This window comes from Erinaceus europaeus, chromosome 7 (genome assembly GCF_950295315.1).
Source record: "Erinaceus europaeus chromosome 7, mEriEur2.1, whole genome shotgun sequence".
Taxonomy (NCBI): domain Eukaryota; kingdom Metazoa; phylum Chordata; class Mammalia; order Eulipotyphla; family Erinaceidae; genus Erinaceus; species Erinaceus europaeus.
This window is the reverse complement of record NC_080168.1, coordinates 25,782,283-25,800,061: the sequence shown is the minus strand read 5'-3', so window position 1 is coordinate 25,800,061 and position 17,779 is coordinate 25,782,283. Positions and strand designations below refer to the sequence as shown.

At 40.2% G+C, this 17,779-nt stretch overlaps 1 protein-coding gene across 1 annotated transcript in view; it reads left to right on the top strand.

Annotated features, from left to right (window-relative positions):
- The window catches only part of PTH2R (parathyroid hormone 2 receptor), an 86,100-nt gene extending 69,189 nt beyond the window's left edge, over window positions 1–16,911 (top strand). Inside the window, exons 10-13 of the mRNA XM_060194018.1 lie at window positions 2,816–2,910; window positions 12,262–12,400; window positions 14,745–14,786; window positions 15,723–16,911. Of these exons, the coding sequence (XP_060050001.1) occupies window positions 2,816–2,910; window positions 12,262–12,400; window positions 14,745–14,786; window positions 15,723–16,088 (642 nt within the window). The 3' untranslated portion in view covers window positions 16,089–16,911. The remainder of the gene's footprint in view (window positions 1–2,815; window positions 2,911–12,261; window positions 12,401–14,744; window positions 14,787–15,722) is intronic.
- Window positions 16,912–17,779: the final 868 nt, after the last annotated feature.

The window sequence follows — 17,779 nt, the reverse complement described above, 5'->3', positions numbered from 1 at the left end:
TTGGGTTAGCCATATGTAGCCTTTATTATATTGAAGAATTGCCCTTTTATTTCCAATTTCTGGATGGTCTTTATCATAAATGAATGTTGGGTCTTGTCAAATGTCTTGTCGGCATCAATTGATAATGATTATGTGATTTTTGTCTTTTTGTTGATATGATGAATTACATTGATTGACTTTCAGATGCTGAACCATCTGTGTTTCCCAAGGATGAAGAAGCCCCCTCGGTATTGGTAAATTGTTCTTTAAGATGTTGTAGGATTTGATTTGACAAGATCTTGTTCAAGATCTTTGTGTTAGTGTTCATCAGCGATATAGATCTATAGCTTTCTTTTCTGGTAGCATCTATTTCCTGCTTTTAGGGTCAGTGATGTTAGCCTCGTAAATTGTGTTTGGGAGGATTTGCCTCTCTTCAATTTTCTGGAAGAGTTTGAAAAGTATTGGTGTTAGTTCTTCTTTGAAAGTCTTATAGAATTAGCAGAGCCATCTGGACCTGGACTTTTATTCTTAGCAGGATTTTTGGTGATTGTACTAGTGACTGGTTTGTTCAGGTGTTCTATTTCCTCTCGGGTTAAGCTTGCAGGTGGTTTAATTCTAGGAATGCATCCATTTCAACTAGGTTGTCCAATTTATTTGCATAGAGCTGCTCATAATATTCATCTACGATTCTTGATCATGGTGTCTCCCCTGCCAGGTAAGTATTCATCTACGATTCTTTACATCTCACCATATCCAATTGTCATTTTACTTTTCCCATCCCTTATTGTTTTTCTCATTGCTTTTTCTCTTTTTCTTTTTGTGAGACTAGCCAGTGTTTGCCTATTTTATTTCTCCTTTCAGAGAACCAGCTCTTGGTTTCACTGATCTTTTCAATCACCTTTCTGGTTTCTAGCTCATTAATTTCTGCTCTTATTTTGACTCTTTCCTTCCTCCTGTTAACTTTCAGATCCCTCTGCTGCTCTTTTCTAGTTAACTGAGTTGTGATGATAGACATTTTACTTGAGACCTTTGCTGTGTATTAATGTGGCCCTGTATTGACAAACACATTACTCTTTTTTTTAAAAAAAAAGATTTTACTTATTTTATTATTATTTTTTAAATATTTATTTTATTTGTTCCCTTTTGTTGCCCTTATTGTTTTATTGTTGTCGTTGTTGTTGGATAGGATAAAGAAAAATGGAGAGAGGAGGGGAAGACAGAGAGGGGGAGAGAAAGACAGACACCTGCAGACCTGCTTCACCGCTTGTGGAGGGACTCCCCTGCAGGCGGGGAGCCGGAGCCACCCTCTCCCTCTGTGGTAAACACCAACTTGTTCTTTCCATTTGAGAGCTTGCTATTGTTTTTTTTTGTTAGTTAGTTTGCTTTCTTTATACTTTGTGTATGAAGGGATTTATAGTTTTCTCACTCTGATTATGTTGATTCACTTCCTATAATTCCCTCAGGGTTCACCCATACTGTTGCAAATGGCAAGACGTCACCTTTTGTGTTTGTGCATCACACTGCACATTCACCTATGTCTACCTTTATGCCTATATTTATTGCCTGTGTGTCGCCCTATCAGTACTCCCCCTCTGTGTGGGCATGCAGATTGTTTCCAAATTCTGGCTGTTGCAAATAATGTGCAGTGAATATCGTGGAGCATATGTCTTTTTTGTGTTTTGGTAATTTTTGGATAAATAACCAGAAGTTGAATTGCTGGATTACATGATACTTCTACTGTTGATTTGTTGAGTATTCTCTCAGTAGCTATACCAGTTCACATTTTGAAAGCTTTTCTTATTCAGCATCTTGTCCTTTATTTTAACCTTGGATACTTCATCCAGTATTTCATATATTGTAAGAGGCAGCATTCTCCAGCTGTATTATTTCTCTCTCTAAATAGGTAACACAATATGGAAATTCATTTCAAACAGGGAAGTTGGTTACATTTATGCAATAACTGTATTCTTTGTCTTACTAGGGTGCTAGGGGGCTTCATTTGAACTTTGGGAATTCCACTGGCATTTCTTGTTCTAAGTGCTGTTTGAGTATTTTCTTTGTTTTTGTGAGAGAATCCTTGGATTTCTAGTGTTTAATCTCAAATTCCCTAGTTTGCATTAGTGGACTGGGTACAGTTTTTTTTTTTTTTTTTAATTAGTGATTCAATAATGATTGACAAGATTGTGGGATAAGAGGAGTATAATTCCATACAGTTCCCACCACCAGAGTTCTGTATCTTAACCCCTCCATTGGAAACTTCCCTATACTTTATCCCTCTGGGAATATGGACCAAAGATCTTTATAGGGCTCAGAAGCTGGAAGGTCTGGCTTCTGTAATCGCTTCTCTGCTGGACATGGGTGTTGACAGGTGGATCCATACCCCCAGCCAGTTTCTGTCTTTCCCTAGTGGGCTAGGGATCTGGAGAGGTGGGATTCCAGGATATATTGGTGAGGTTGGCATTATGGTAGCATCTGCAACTTGGTGGCTGTGGCTTGGTGAGTTCTTGAAGAGATCCCGTTCATAAATTGTTAAACCTTCAGGTGATTATCATTTCTTTTCTTTTTCTTTTTTGACTGTAGCACTGATCAACTCTGGCTTATGGTGGTGTGGGGGACTGAACCTGGGACTTTGGTGCTTCAGGCATGAGAATCTCTTTGCATAACCATTATGCTACCCCCCGGCTCTCATTGCTTTTCCTAGTTGAGAGCAAACCACAGCTCTGTAGCCACACTTCCAGAATGTACTTTCCAGTTTTTGACAAAACAAGTTCAAATTAGTGTAAAAATCTTAAAGACTAACTTAATAATTATTTTGTAATGTTTCCTTCTCTTTCAGCTGAATTTTATTCTGTTTCTGAATACTGTTAGAGTTCTGGCTACCAAAATTTGGGAGACTAATGCAATTGAGCATGATACAGGAAAACAATACAGGTAATTTCAGGAGAGCTAAGCTTCGAGGCATGGTTTTGGTTACTCTTTCAAGTATAGAATGGGTGTCAATTGATCTCTAATGTTTCTAAGCAATTAAAATTATAAATATGTACTTTCATTTGCTCAGTTATATAATTTATTAGAAAATCACATGCATATACACGAACAGATACACATACTTGTATGTATATACAACTATGACTTATACATAAATGTAACATACATAGAACATACACGGTACCTTCACAGTGTTTTTAAATTCTAAGAAAGATTTGTATCTGTTTTGTGGCGATTGTGATTTTCTCATAAACTATGTGACTTTCCAGGAAATTGTTTGCAAATTATCATCACAATTTTATCTGTATACTTAAAATAATGGAAATCAGCAAAATGTATTGTTTCCAATTTTCCCATCAATTAGCACCTACTAAATATAAAACTTTAAACCCTTTCCAATGTGTTGACTGAAGGAGATTAAATATTGAATAATAGTGGCCTCTATGCAATTGAACACATATTTGGTAATCACGTGAATGGAGGATTTTTTTTTTTTTTTGCCTCCAGGGTTACTTTACTGCTGGGGCTTGGTGCCTGCACTATGAATCCATTGCTCCTGGAGGCTTTTTTTCCCTTTTGTTGCCCTTGTTTTATCATTGTTGTGGTTATTATTATTGTTGTTATTGTTGTTGTTGGATAGGACAGAGGGAAAGCGAGAGGAGGGGAAGAACAGAGGGGGAGAGAAAGAAAGATAGACACCTGCAGACCTGCTTCACCACTTGTGAAGTGACCCCCTGCAGGTGGGGAGCCGGGGGCTCGAACCAGGATCCCTATGCGGGTGCTTGTGCTTTGTGCCATGTGCCCTTAACCTGCTGTGCTACTGCCTGACCCCCAAATGGAGGTCTTTATACCTCCAAAGATGTACCTAACTCTTACTGCTTTAGGCTGTTATGAAATGGTATCTCAGGTGCAGAAAGGAAGAAATTACAGTCACAAATTCTCTCTAAGTGCTTGGTTGAACTACTTGCTAGAACTACTTACTTGCTTAGAACTACTTACTTGGTTGAACTACTTACTCATCTAGACAGCAATGTATCGTAAAAAGGTTACAGATATGGTCTTGAGCCTGGAACAGAACACAAAGAATGAATGAACTAGTCTGTAGTTTCTCACTCCAGTTATACAGAGTGCTGCAAGTGCTGGTAGTGTAGTGAAATTGTGTGCAAGAGTTTATAGTGAAAGGCCTCTGTTACACTTGGTATCATTTTATGTAATCTGCGTCATACTCCCCTACTGAAGACAAAGGACAAGGAATGACAGCACAATCGAAATGTGCACAAGTAACCTTCATTGTGCTTCAGGCAGTGAGTGAAAAGTGCTGTGGTGTCAGAAACCTGCTTATTTTTCTAGTTCTTAGTAAAAGCTGGTGATTTCTTTAGTTCTTAATGATGTGAACTTCAGCGTCTAGGATAAAAATTTCCAAGCAATTTGAGAGACTGGAAAAGACAAAGGGTGGGTTTTCTTAAAAAAAAATAGAAAAAATAATATTTTTAGTTCATTCATGAGGGATTACTTTTAATGACTGAATAGAGTAATTTATCTACTATTTGAAATTTAGAATACATTTAATATAATCTGGTGTCCAGAGGTTTTAAGGCTTGAAGTGATCAATTGAACTGGCTACGGAAGAAGGGCAAATGCTAGAAGAAGAAGAAGAACAGTTCTAGACAACCAGTAGTCAGGGAACATTTTTCAGCCAAATACATTTTTTCCATAGTTGAAATATACTTAATAATGCTGGGAATTAAGCTGTAGGTAAGATTGTAGTGGGAAATGACTCTTTGAAGTAAAAGGTACTCAGTTTTGATGTATTAGATATCACATTTAAAAAGCTTTTTTTTTTTAAAAAAAAATAGTCTTAGAAAAAACAATGTGTTTCGATCCAATGATCCTATGAGACTTAATTGAGTATTTAAAATTATTTATTTATTTATTTATTTATTTTTATTCCCTTTTGTTGCCCTTGTTGTTTTATTATTGTTATTATTGATGTCATTATTGTTGGATAGGACAGAGAGAAATGGATAGAGGAGGGTAAGACAGAGAGAGGGAGACCTGCAGATCTGCTTCACTGCTTGTCATGGGACTCCCCTGCAGGTGGGGAGCCGGGGGCTCGAACCAGGATCCTTACGCTGGTCCTTGTGCTTTGCACCACCTGCGCTTAACCTGCTGTGCTACTGCCTGACTCCCTGAGTATTTAAATTTATAGCCACTCAATTTTGAACTTTTTTCCTGAGGAGAGACCACCTGAAGAGAGTATCTGAAAAAAAATATTTATCATCCTTGTTACAGAGAGAGATTGGTTGGGATAAGGCAAAGAGGAAGATGCCCTTTCAGGTGGTGAGAGGAAATGCAGATCAGACGGCCTCTTCACTGGAACGCCTTCCTTTCGTACCTGCTCCCTGCCCCCCCAAAAAACAGAGAGTTGCTGTCCATACTTCCAGAAGAGGGAGTGTTAGGGAAATATAACCAGAAGGCTCTGAACCCAAGTTCCATCAGGACCCGAAACATTTGTTACCAGGGGCCTTTGTATCACTGAAAAGATGAATGAATGAACTAGTCAGTAGAGATAATAAAAAATTATTTAAAAAAATAAAATAAAAAAGGAGTTCAACAGTTTGTTGGATCAAGTGTCCTATCTAGAAAATAGACATTCAAGTTGGCAGGTTAGTTCACCTGGAGAGTGTACCTAGTTTCTCACGGTTACAACTCAGGTTAGAGCCTGGGCCCCACTGCATTGACAGTGAATCTGTGGAAGTCAGGTGCTGCTCCTCTTATCTGAGAGGGAGTAGAAAACAACTTTATATATCTCTCTACATGCAGTCAATCATATTTATGAGCTTAGGAGAACTATACTGGTTACCACTGGAGAGGCATTGGGGTACAGAACTTTGGTTGTAGGAAAAGTGTAGAATTATATACTTTTATGGTACAATCTTGTAAATCACTAATAAAAAAGAAAAAATGGCTTCTTTAGGCTGGATGATGACTTGCCCAGTAAGGTGTATCCCTTGTGTGGTCTGGAATTGGACACTACGTGAACATGCCACAGAATGTGAAAAAGTTGACCTAAGAGTGCTGAAATGATGCATGGGACACAGACAACGGGAAAAAAAAATGCTTTTTAAAAAATATTTATTTATTTATCCCCTTTTGTTATTGTTGTAGTTATTATTATTGTTGTTGTTGCTGTCATTGGATAGGACAGAGAAATGGAGAGAGGAGGGGAAGACAGAGAGGGAGAAAGACAGACACCTGCAGACCTGCTTCACCGCTTGTGAAGTGACTCCCCTGCAGGTGGGGAGCCGAGGGCTTGAACTGGGATCCTCATGCTGGTCCTTGGATGCCACGTGCGCTTAACCTGCTGCGCTACCGCCCGACTCCCCCCAAAAATGCTTTTTCTTTTCTACACTCCCCAAGGTATTTCACCTTATGTGACTCAGCAATTTCCACAAACAATTCCATCACTTTAACTTATCTATGTGTATATGCTCGTATAAGAATCAAAAAATCCTATGGCCATCCTAACAAAAAATATCTATTATCTATTTTCTTTCTCTCTTCCCTTCCTCCCTTCCTCTTTTATTACTTCTCTTCCCCTCTTTCTCTTATTGTCATGAGTGGGCCTTTACTGCCCTGCCCCAGGCCTACTTTTTCAAATAGAAATAGAGATAGAAAGATGCCACAGTACTGAAGCCCGCCACCCCCCAACCCCCACTTGCCTCCTGTCAGTGCAGTGGGGCCCAGGCTCTACCCTGAGTTGTAACTGTGAGAAACTGGGTACACTCTCCAGGTGAACTAACCTGCCTATTTTCTAGATAGGACACTGGATCCAACAAATTGTTGAACTCCTTTTTTTATTTTGTATTTTATTTAGATTTTTTTTTTTTATCTTTACATTTATTGGACAGAGGCAGCCAGAAATTCAGAGGGAAAAGGGAGGTGGGGAGGGAGAGAGACAGAGTGTTGCCTGCAACACTGCTTCACCACTTGCAAAGCTTTCCCTCTGCAGGTGGGGGCAGGGAGCTTGAACCTGGGCCCTTGCACATTATAAAAGTTTGTTCAACCAGGTGCGCCACCACCTGGTCCCTGTTTATCTCTCTCTCTCTCTTTTTTTTTTTTTTTTGCCTCCAGGGTAGTCACTGGGGCTCGGTGCCTGCACTGATTCCACTGCTCCTGCAGGCCATTTTCCCCAGAGCTCCAACCAGGATCCTTAACACTGGTTCTTGCACTTCAGGCCATGTGTGCTTAACCTTCTGCGCTACCATCCGGCCCTTTGTTTAACTCCTTTTTATTCCTCTTACAGAATTTGCTTTTGGACACAGATTCACCATCATGTCCTCAGGAAGCCATACGGCCACTTTCAGTTGGTACCTCTAACTCCTCTGCTTACACAAATGTGTCTATTTAGAAAGCCAGATGGACAGGGAAACAAGTCAGAGCCCAGGACTGCTGGGTAATTTGAGTTGGAAAATTCATCTTAGTGAGTAAACAGACAGATGACCTGTATGTACATTGACATGGAATATGCCACTACTTTAACTTTTTCACTGTCATTGGGGGATAAATATTCAAAGAGAAAATAAACATAATTCTTACAGCTTATTTTTCCCTTTATTTTTTATTTACTTATTTACTTATTATTATTATTATTTACCAGAGCCTTGCTCAGCCATACATCATGGTGAGGCAGGAAATTCAGAGCTCCAGGTATATGAGAGTCTCTTTGCGTCAGTATTATGATATCTACCCCTGCCTACCCCTTTCTCTCTGTATCTTTCTCTCTGTATCTCTAGCTTTCATAATGAAACATAACAATAAAATAAAATGTGATAAAACAGTGAATAAGGAGAGCTTGGGCAGAAGTGACTGACTCGTAGTTATCTTTCTGTTTTTATACCCATCTCTCATTACTATTAAAAAAGTAATATTAAAAAAGTAATGAAAAATAAAAATATTTTTAAAAGAAGCCCTTGGGCTGGGAGATGGCTTAGACATCTGTATCTCTCTCTCTCTCTCCATAGCTAAATATAATAATACAATAAAATATAACTATTTAAAATAAGAGTGCAGGGGTAGATAGCATAATGGTTATGCAAATAGACTCTCATGCCTGAAGTTTTGAAGTAGGTTCAGTCCCCCACACCACCATAAGCCAGAGCTGAGCAATGCTCTGGTAAAAAAAGACAAAAAACTGAAATGGAATTGGAGTATTACACCAAAGTAAAAGACTCTGGGGTGGCTGGATGGGTGGGTGGGGAGAATACAGGTCCATGAAAAATGATGAATGAAATAGTGGGGGTTGTATTGTTAAATGGGAATCTGGGGAATGTTATGCATGTTCAAACTATTGTATTTACTGTTGAATGTAAAGCATTAATTCCCCAATAAAGAAATAAATTATTTAAAAAATAAAAAAAAACGACAAAAAAAAAAAACCTCTCATACCTGAGGTATGGAAGGTCCTAGGTTCAAGCCCCAGCACCACCCTAAACTAGAACTAAGCAGTTCAAAGCAAACCATAAAACATAATGTCTGGTACTTTTGCTGCTGGGGATTGAACTTGGGACCTCACGCTTGAGAGTCCTATGCCTTATCCACCATTCCATCTCCTGGACCACCTGTTTATTTATTTGTCTTATAACTCATTTTAAAAACATTTCATTTGTTAATGTATTTTCACACATATTTATTTATTTATTTATTTATTTATTTATTTATTTTACCAGAGCACTGCTCAGCTGTGACTTATGGTGGTGTGGGGGATTGAAGCTGGGACCTGGGAGCCCCAGGCATGAGAGTCTCTTTGCATAACCATTATGCTGTCTCCCTTGCCTATAACTCTAGTACAAATATAGGTGGGAATACTTCAGATACTTTATTTATGTCCAGGAAGGAAACGTTGAGATACTACATGTGCTCAAAAAGTGAATTTACAAGTGGATGAAGTTAGCAAAACTTGTCAATATCAATAAGAATACCGGTCTACACAGTTTGTATTTCTAGTTATAGGAATTATTTGCAGTGCATGGAAGGCATCCTCCAGGATTCCCACCCCCTGGCATATAATGATCCATATTATCTCCACTTGAGTGTAGGCAAGACCTATGATGGGGTTATATCTCCATTGATTTGGTTACAAAATACGGAAAAGGGGATAGGATTGTCACTCCTGTAACTATGATACATTTTATGATTCTATTTTGGTAGTCTGTAGAGAGATTCTCCTCTTGCCTTTGAGGACATAAATTGACCCGTTGTGAGGACCAATGATTAGGCCAACCTGAGGGCAGTTTGTAGCAGGCAAGGTGGTCAATAGCTCACAATCCTACCCCTGTAAGGAACTAAGATCTGCTCGAAATCTGAATGAACCCAGAAGAGAGCCATGAGGTTCGTAAATCATGTAGCCTCAGAAGCATCTTGATTTTAGCCTTCAGATAACCCGAGCAGAGGATCCAACTATTTTGTCCCTGAATTTCAGGCATTTAGAAACATTTATAAATGACTACTGCTTTAAACTGTGAAACACGTGGCAATCTGTTATACAATAGAAGATGAACTCAATTACTGCTTGTTTACTACAAATTAACTTTTATCTTTTGCAAAGAGGTCTACTCATAGGAAATCCAGATGGTAGCCTAGCAGGGTACTCCACAAAGTTTTACTGTGTTTTTTCTCTAGCTTATTTTTGCCCTTGCCTAGTTTTTTTTTTTTTTTTTTTTAAATTCCTAGTCATATGAGCTATTAGTAATCAAAACTCACTTGATCTTGAGAAAAGTCTGGGGGGGGGGCTCTTTCATCTTAAAGATTGCACATTTCTTCCCAGTGATGTTGGACAAGTCTTTCAAGATACTTCAAGTGTAATTAGTGCTGTCCCTGTTTATCTGATGAGACTGAATTAAAATTCTATAAAGATACTCAAAGTGTCTTACTCATATATGCAAGAATAGAATGAGGTAATCTGCAACACAACTGTTAGGAGGAAAACTACTACATCCTAAGGATTCTTTGAAAGTTGAAAACATTATTATTATTATTTTGAAATTTTATTATTTTAAATTTCTTCATTGGGGGATTAATGTCTTACATTCGACATTAAATACAATAGTTTGTACATGCATAACATTTCTCAGTTTTCCATGTAACAGTACAACCCCCACTAGGTCCTCTGTCATCCTTTTTGGACCTGTACTCCTCCCCAACCTAGAATCTTTTACTTTGGTGCAATACACCAACTCCAGTTCAGTTTCTACTTGTGTTTTCTCTTCTGATCTTGTTTTAAAAGTTGAAAACATTGTTTAGGCCAGAGAAACCCATCATCTGTCACAAATGTTGCTGTCAGTGAAATTGGTGTGAAGGACACTTTTCAAATGGAGTTAGTGGAAGATCATTTAAGGTATGAGGACTAGAGGCAGTGTTTAAGAAAGCCCATCAGAGGGCTGGGTGGTGTCACATCTGGTGAGTGCACATGTTAAGGACCTGGGTTGGAGCCAGGCCCGCATCTGTCGGGCGGGGGGGGGGGGGGGGAGCTTGGAGAGTATTAAAACAGGTGTCTCTCTGTCTCCTCCTTCTCTATTTCCCACTTCCCTCTTGATTTCTGGCTGTCTCTATCCAATAAATTAAGATAATAAGATAAATTTTAAAAAAGAAATAAAGCCCATTGGGCTGCAGATGAAGTTACAGATATGAGCTAGAATAGATGTCCTCGGGCTGAGAGAGTCCAGGCACTAGTGAAGGATAGGAGAGGCAGACAGGTATGCGTTGGAACAAACATGTAACTCCGAATAGCTGTTAGGCACTTCAGTATGATTTTTGCTGGTCAAAGGCCTTGAGAGTTATGATGATAGAACAGTGGAGGGAGCTGGGCAGTAGCGCAGCGGGTTAAGCACACATGGCACCAAGCACAAGGACTAGGTTGAGGATTCCAGTTTAAGCCCTGGACTCCCCACCTGCAGGTGGGTCGCTTCACAGGCGGTGAAGCAGGTCTGCAGGTGTCTATCTTTCTCTCCTACACTGTCTTCCCTTCCACTCTCAATTTCTTTCTGTCCTATCCAACAGCAACAGCAGCTATGACAACAATAACAGTGACAACAATAACAACTACAACAAGTGCAACAATAAGGGGAACAAAATGGGAAAAATGGCCTCCAGGAGCAGTGGATTTGTAGTATAGGCATTGAGCCCCAGCAACCCTGGAGGCAAAAAAGAAAAATAGAAAAGTAGATACGAGTAAGATGATTTAGTACAATGCCAGAAGGTTTACTTATTGTTTGTGAGTTTTTTTTTTTTTTTTTTTTTTTTACCACAGCACTGCTCAACTCTGGTTTATGGTGGTGTGGGGGATTGAACCTCGGATTTTGAAGCCCCAGGCATGAGAATCTTTTTGCATAACCATTATGCTATGTACTCCTGACCAGGACATTTATTATCAATAGTTTTTGTGGACTACTGACTCTTTCACCTGATTTTTTTCAGCTAATAAAATAGTTACAACATACAGGGAGGGAGGTAATGACTGATCCGTCCCCTGAATTTAGGTCTCTTTGGTCTTAGTTCACTCACACCACTTAGTTGTGGGGGGAGGAGACCCAAGAGTCTCTTCTCCATGGTGTCTGGTTCTCCATGGTTTTACTTCCCCAAAAAATTGCATCAGACTGTGGTGTCAGTGACTTTATTCAGAAAAAATAAAAGGTACATGGATAGACTTGTGGATGAAGTGGGCAAATTGTTGAGTCTGGGGCCTCTTTTTGTATTTTCTAAGGCCTCACCTGCTCTTTCTTTCTAAGCCAACCTACACCTATTATTACTTCCAGGTTGTCTTCCTTTTTCCTTGCTCTAGTTAAGGGAAACAAAGGGCCTGCCTTTCTCTGGTGCTCTCCGAATTCTCCTTGGTGACAACACAAGGAGAAAATAAGGACCAAAAACAATTACTCCTGGTTCCAGGTCCCAGTGGAATTGAGGTTTATAGCTTACTGGTCCTAATCTCCCCCTAACATTTGTTCCAAAAGAAATACAAATAGGTAAATAAATAATTGAGTAGAGGGGGAAGATTAGTGATTAAAGAAGGTTACAATTGCTTGAGAGACTTTTGGGATAATAATCATGGAAAGCGAGAATAAACCATTTGATCTATCAGTAGTACAAAAGTGACAGGGAGGAGATGGGAAAAAAAAAACAAAAAACCTAGCACAACATCAGCCCCTAAGTTGTGGTGTTTTTTTTTTTTTTTCTTTTCTCTTTCAAAACTTTAATGTTTTGGGCTGATTAATGAAAAGACTTGTTCTTCTCTTACAGGAAGCTTGCCAAGTCCACGCTGGTCTTGGTGCTGGTCTTTGGAGTACATTACATTGTGTTTGTGTGCCTGCCTCACTCCTTCTCTGGGCTCGGGTGGGAGATCCGAATGCACTGTGAGCTCTTCTTCAACTCTTTTCAGGTAGTGAACACCAGCTGGTAATTTGTAGTTTTTGTGCTTCTTTTCTGCCTCAAGACCTCTTTTTTTAGCCTTCTCTCTGGCTCACATGCACTTGTTTCCCCTAGAGCCGAGAGGGGGTGATGTTCTCTTGTACTTGTGCTTTTTCATTTTGCAAAGGGCAAGTTCACCTCTGAGCACAGCAAGAGCTGTTTCTCACAGTTAAGCCTGGGCAATGGAACAAGAAAGCATATTGTAAAATATGTAATACCTACAGACTAAGTGTGTGTGTGTGTGTGTGTGTGTGTGTGTGTAAAGTAAACCAAAGCAAAAGAAAGGAAAAGCAGGGAAGAGGGGGAAAAAGGGAAATGAGGAGAAAGAGATTGCTTCTACGCATTTTATCTTGTTTGAAAATGTGATCACCGTTGAAATGTGATCCCTCACGTGAGGAATTGAAGAAGCCCCTTAACTCTTCCTCCATTTGCTGCCACTTCCTGCCACCGTAAATCAACTCCTGATACATAATTGGAAGAATCCTAAAAACTAAATCTGAGCATGCCATTTACCTGCCCGAAGCATCCAGAGGTTTCCCACTGGACCCAGAATAAAACCTAAATGCTGTTTTCTGGCTTGCACAGCACTGCTTGCTGAGGAGCTTTCTTAGAATGGTTCCCTGTCACCTGCTAAGTTTAAGAACTTCCACATTTTCTGTTACTCAGCCCTGTTCCTGCACCAAGGGTTCATACTTGCTGTTTCCTTTGCAGGGGATGCTTTCCCCATGCAGTTGGCTGCTGCTGCTTGTCCTGAACCAGTTTTAGAGAGGTCTTCACTGGATTCCCCATTGAATGTATCTTCTCTGTCCTCAGATTACATAGTCCATACAGTTTCTCTTTATTTTATCTGTCTTTCCTACTGGAATGTAGACTTGAGCGGGAAGCTTGTCTGTCTTGTTTGCACTGTTTATCTCTGTCACACAGAACAACTCCCATGGCATAAAAATCAATAAATAATTTTAAATGAATGAGGGCACTTTTTTTTTTTTAGTTATTTTCATGAGTGTTTATATATATATATAAATATATATATACCTTTCTCGGGAGTCGGGTGGTAGCGCAGCGGGTTAAGCACACATGGCGTGAAGCACAAGGACCAGTCTAAGGATCCTGGTTCGAGCCCCCGCTCCCCACCTGCAAGGGGGGTCAGTTCACAGGCGGTGAAGCAGGTCTGCAGGTGTCTGTCTTTCTCTCTCTCTCTCTGTCTTTCCCTCCTCTCTCCATTTCTCTCTGTCCTATCCAACAACGACGACAACAACAATAACTACAACAACAATAAAACAACAAGGGCAACAAAAGGGAAGATAAATAATAAAAAAAATCTTTAAAAAAACCTTTCTCCCTCCCTCTTCTCTTTCTCTTTTTATTTTTTTATATTTATTTTTATTTATTTTATCCTGCAGGTGGGGAGCCGTGGATCCTTATACCGGTCCTTGTGCTTTGCGCCTCGTGCGCTTAACCCGCTGCGCTACAGCCCGACTCCCCTCTTTCTCTTTTTAAACTTTATTCATGAATGAGAGAGAGAGAGAGAGAGAGAGAGAGAGAGAGAGGGACAGGCAGAGGCCAGACATCACTTTGGTCCATGTGCTGCCAGGGATTGAACAGAAGAGGACTTCACGCTTGAGAGTCCAATGCTTTATCCACTGCGCCACCTCCTGGATCCCTCCTTCCCTTTCTTCACTTCTTCCTCTTTTTACAATATAATGCCCATTACCTATATTTTCCAACATTCACTGTGTATAGATCACTTATCAGTTGAGAAATGATGGTGATTCTTGAATGAAAACATAAATGAACCTTATATCTTAGAAATCACTTCTTTATTTTTTTAAAATTCCTTTATTGGGGGATTAATGGTTTGTAGTCGACAGTATAATACAATAGTTTGCACATGTATAACATTTCCCAGCTTTCCGCACAATGATACAACCCCCACTAGGTCCTCCTCTGCTATCATGTTCCAGGACCTGAAGCCTCCCTGTACCCCAGGGGTTTTCACTTTGGTGCAATACACCAAACCCAGTCCAAGTTCCACTTAGTGTTTTCCCTTCTGATCTTGTTTTTCAGCTTCTGCCTATGAGTGAGATTATCCCATAGAAATCATTTCTTTCTGTATCTCAGAATTACTTTTTGGCTGAGCTGATAACAAGAGAAAGCCTCAAACAAATTTGAACAAAAACTTAAGGTTTTGGAAAACGGAGGGAATGCTTTATAAAGCTTTCTGCAGTATTCATTTTGTAATGTACACATTTTAACGTATTAGTGCTACAGTTGCTATGAACTGTCAAACACTAACAGTCATTGTTCCTTTCCAGGGTTTCTTTGTGTCTATCGTCTACTGCTACTGCAATGGAGAGGTAGGTCTGAAGGAAGCTCAGATGTATCACAAATCTAGCTGCATATAAACTTACTTATGGTGATCACAATGTGACTTAAGTCTCTTTAAGGTTTGGATGACTTGCAGGGTAGAATAGGAGGGGGAGAAGAAAGATATTTTCATCATATTTTTTATGAGTGAGAAACAAGAATTAATGTCAATAAGTTAGCTTCTTCCTCCTGTAGCACTTTTAAATGTCAATTTAATGGCTTACCCTGACATAAGAAAATTGCTGACATGCAAATCAATACTTGGATTAATGAGCTTCTTATTCCAGTTACAGCTTAACCACATTAAACTGTAAGTTCTGTAAGAAACCAATTTGTAAGTTTCCCTAGGACAAATCCATTCAAACTTTTTTTTTTAATTGAGGCAATATTACCAGACTGTATTAGTTTCAGGTGAACAGCTTCACACCTTAACATCTGTTTATAAACTTTAACAACCTGAACATCTGTATATGTTACACCATACCAGCCGCCAAAGGTCTAGTTTCCATCTGTCATCATTCAGTCTAGCCTGTCTACTCATTCTGCCTCCCCTCACCTCTCTTCCATTGGAACATTAAACCAACGCTGAAGGTGACGGGACAGTAATAATTCATTTCGGTTTCACCGTGTGCACCTTCCATGCCATTCCTCAGCAACAGGAATCGTCTTTCCCCATCCCTGAATTGTGTTTTTTTTGCCTGCGTTTAAGATACTAACCTCGACCAGCTCCCTTGCCTCTTAGCCTCCACTTGCTTATCTCCAGTAGTAACTCCCTTGAGGCTGAGAGAGTATGTACAGAAAGGCGCAGAATGAAACCGAAATCAACAATGACCACTGCCTCTGAAATCAGGGTGAACACCCTATCTGACAAGGTTACAGACCCGGGACGGTTTCTGGTACTCAACGTGGTTCTTTGCGGTTTTTAGGTTCAGACTGAGATGAAGAAGTTGTGGAGCCGATGGAATCTCTCGGTCGACTGGAAGAGGACGCCCCCATGCGGCGGCCACAGGTATGGCTCAGTGCTCACCACCGTGACTCACAGCACCAGCATGGTGCTCACATCTGTCAAAGCCGCCAAGATGGCCAGCAGACAGCCCGACAGCCACGTGACTTTACCTGGCTACGTCTGGAGCAACTCCGAACAGGACTGCTCACCACACTTGATCCAAGAGGAGACCAAGGACAGTAACGGCAGGCAGGGACATGAGATTTCAATAGAGGAATGTCCCAGGCCATTGCAATTTAACCCAGACCTTCAAGGAAGGAAAGGTGATATTGAGGATATTCTTTGAGTCAACACCTGTAACTTTAAAGAGTTGGTCCCAGTGGACGTGTGAGAGAAGCATGGGTGACATGCCTCTGTTTCAGCCTCAAAGCTGAAAACACAGGGCTGGGTTCTTGATGAAAGTCTGCTGGTGCCATGAATTGGTTGGCACCTTTAAACAGTAAAGTCACACAGGGAAATTATCAGTAGAGTAGACTGTTTCTTCATCTGGGTGACCTCTTCTGAGCTGATGTGTGCCACTTGCTTTGCAATTGTTCATTTTTCTGCTACTGTGGGATAGAAATGTTTTGATTGCTCGGCTCAAGTTTTCTCCAGTAATAACCACCCAAACATAGAGATCACTTAATGCATCACTTTCCACTGGAGAAATTTGTACAGTATCCTCTTTAGTGTATTTCTATTACTGTATTCATTTTGCCCTGGTGTAGGACCAATTTGAGTCTGAACATGTTGGTTAAAAGACTAAAAAAAAAAAATCTGCATACAGAAATGCACTGGAAAGTAAGTTGGGTGGATGTTAATAGCATATTCAATTTGTGGAATGAAACATTTTTTCCCCCTCTAGGAACAAGAAATCAGCCAAAAGAGCAGATGGCACATATTCCTTCTTTTGAATGACCCCTATGTGACCAGTCAAATCTCAGGTCTCCATATTTCTCTCTTTGTAAAGCTTGGCATGTCACAAGCTTTCTGATTAGTGAACTTATGTCTTTCTTGATGGGAATCATGTATGTTGTTAGTATCACAGCATTTGTGTTTTTCTTTCTTTGCTCTATTACTATAGTCTCCAGATGGCATGTGGGCTAAATTAAAAGTGTGTTTTTAAAAAATATTTTGGGTCACTTGTTTTTGTGTATGGTGTCGGGGACTGAACCAGAGCCTCCGAGTATGCTGTGATGCTGAGCCACCTGTTACTTCTAGGCTTTCTTTGTTTGTGAGTGGTGTGTGTGTGTGTGTGTGTGTGTGTGTGCACCCCTCCCCCTTTCTCCGGTCAGAGGGAGAAAGAAAGACAAGGGCACTTGTACACCATCCAGGGACTCCCATTTGCTGTGCTTTTGTTATTCTCTCGTACATGCAAAGCACACACTGTACTGCTGAGTCACTAACCCAGGCCCCCCATATTACCCCTCCCCATGTTGTGGTTCATTTTTTTAAAAAATTTTACTTATAAAAAGGAAACACTGACAAAAACTATAGGATAAGAGGGGTACAACTCCACACAGTTCCCACCACCAGAACTCCGTATCCCATCACTTCCACTGGAAGCTTTCCTATTCTTTATCCTTCTGGGAGTAATGGACCCAGGGGTGCAGAAGGTGGAAGGTCTGGCTTCTGTAATTGCTTCCCTGATGAACATGGGTGTTGGAAGGCCAATCCATACTCCCAGCTTGTCTTTCTTTCCCTAGTGGGGAAGGGCTCTGGGGAAGTGGGGCTCCAGGACACATTGGCGGGGGTTGTCTGTCCAGGGAAGTCCTGTTGGCATCATGGTAGCATCTGGAACCTAGTGGCTGAAAAAAAAGAGTTAACATATAAAGCCAAACAAATTGTTGACTAATCATGAACCTAAAGGCTGGAACCTTTAAATTATTATTAACTTTTAAATATTTGAAAAAGTAAGCCCCCCTGTCATTTCCTTTTTAAAATATTATTTTAGCATCTTAACTTTATACTGTGAGAACAAATATCCATCTTGGAAGT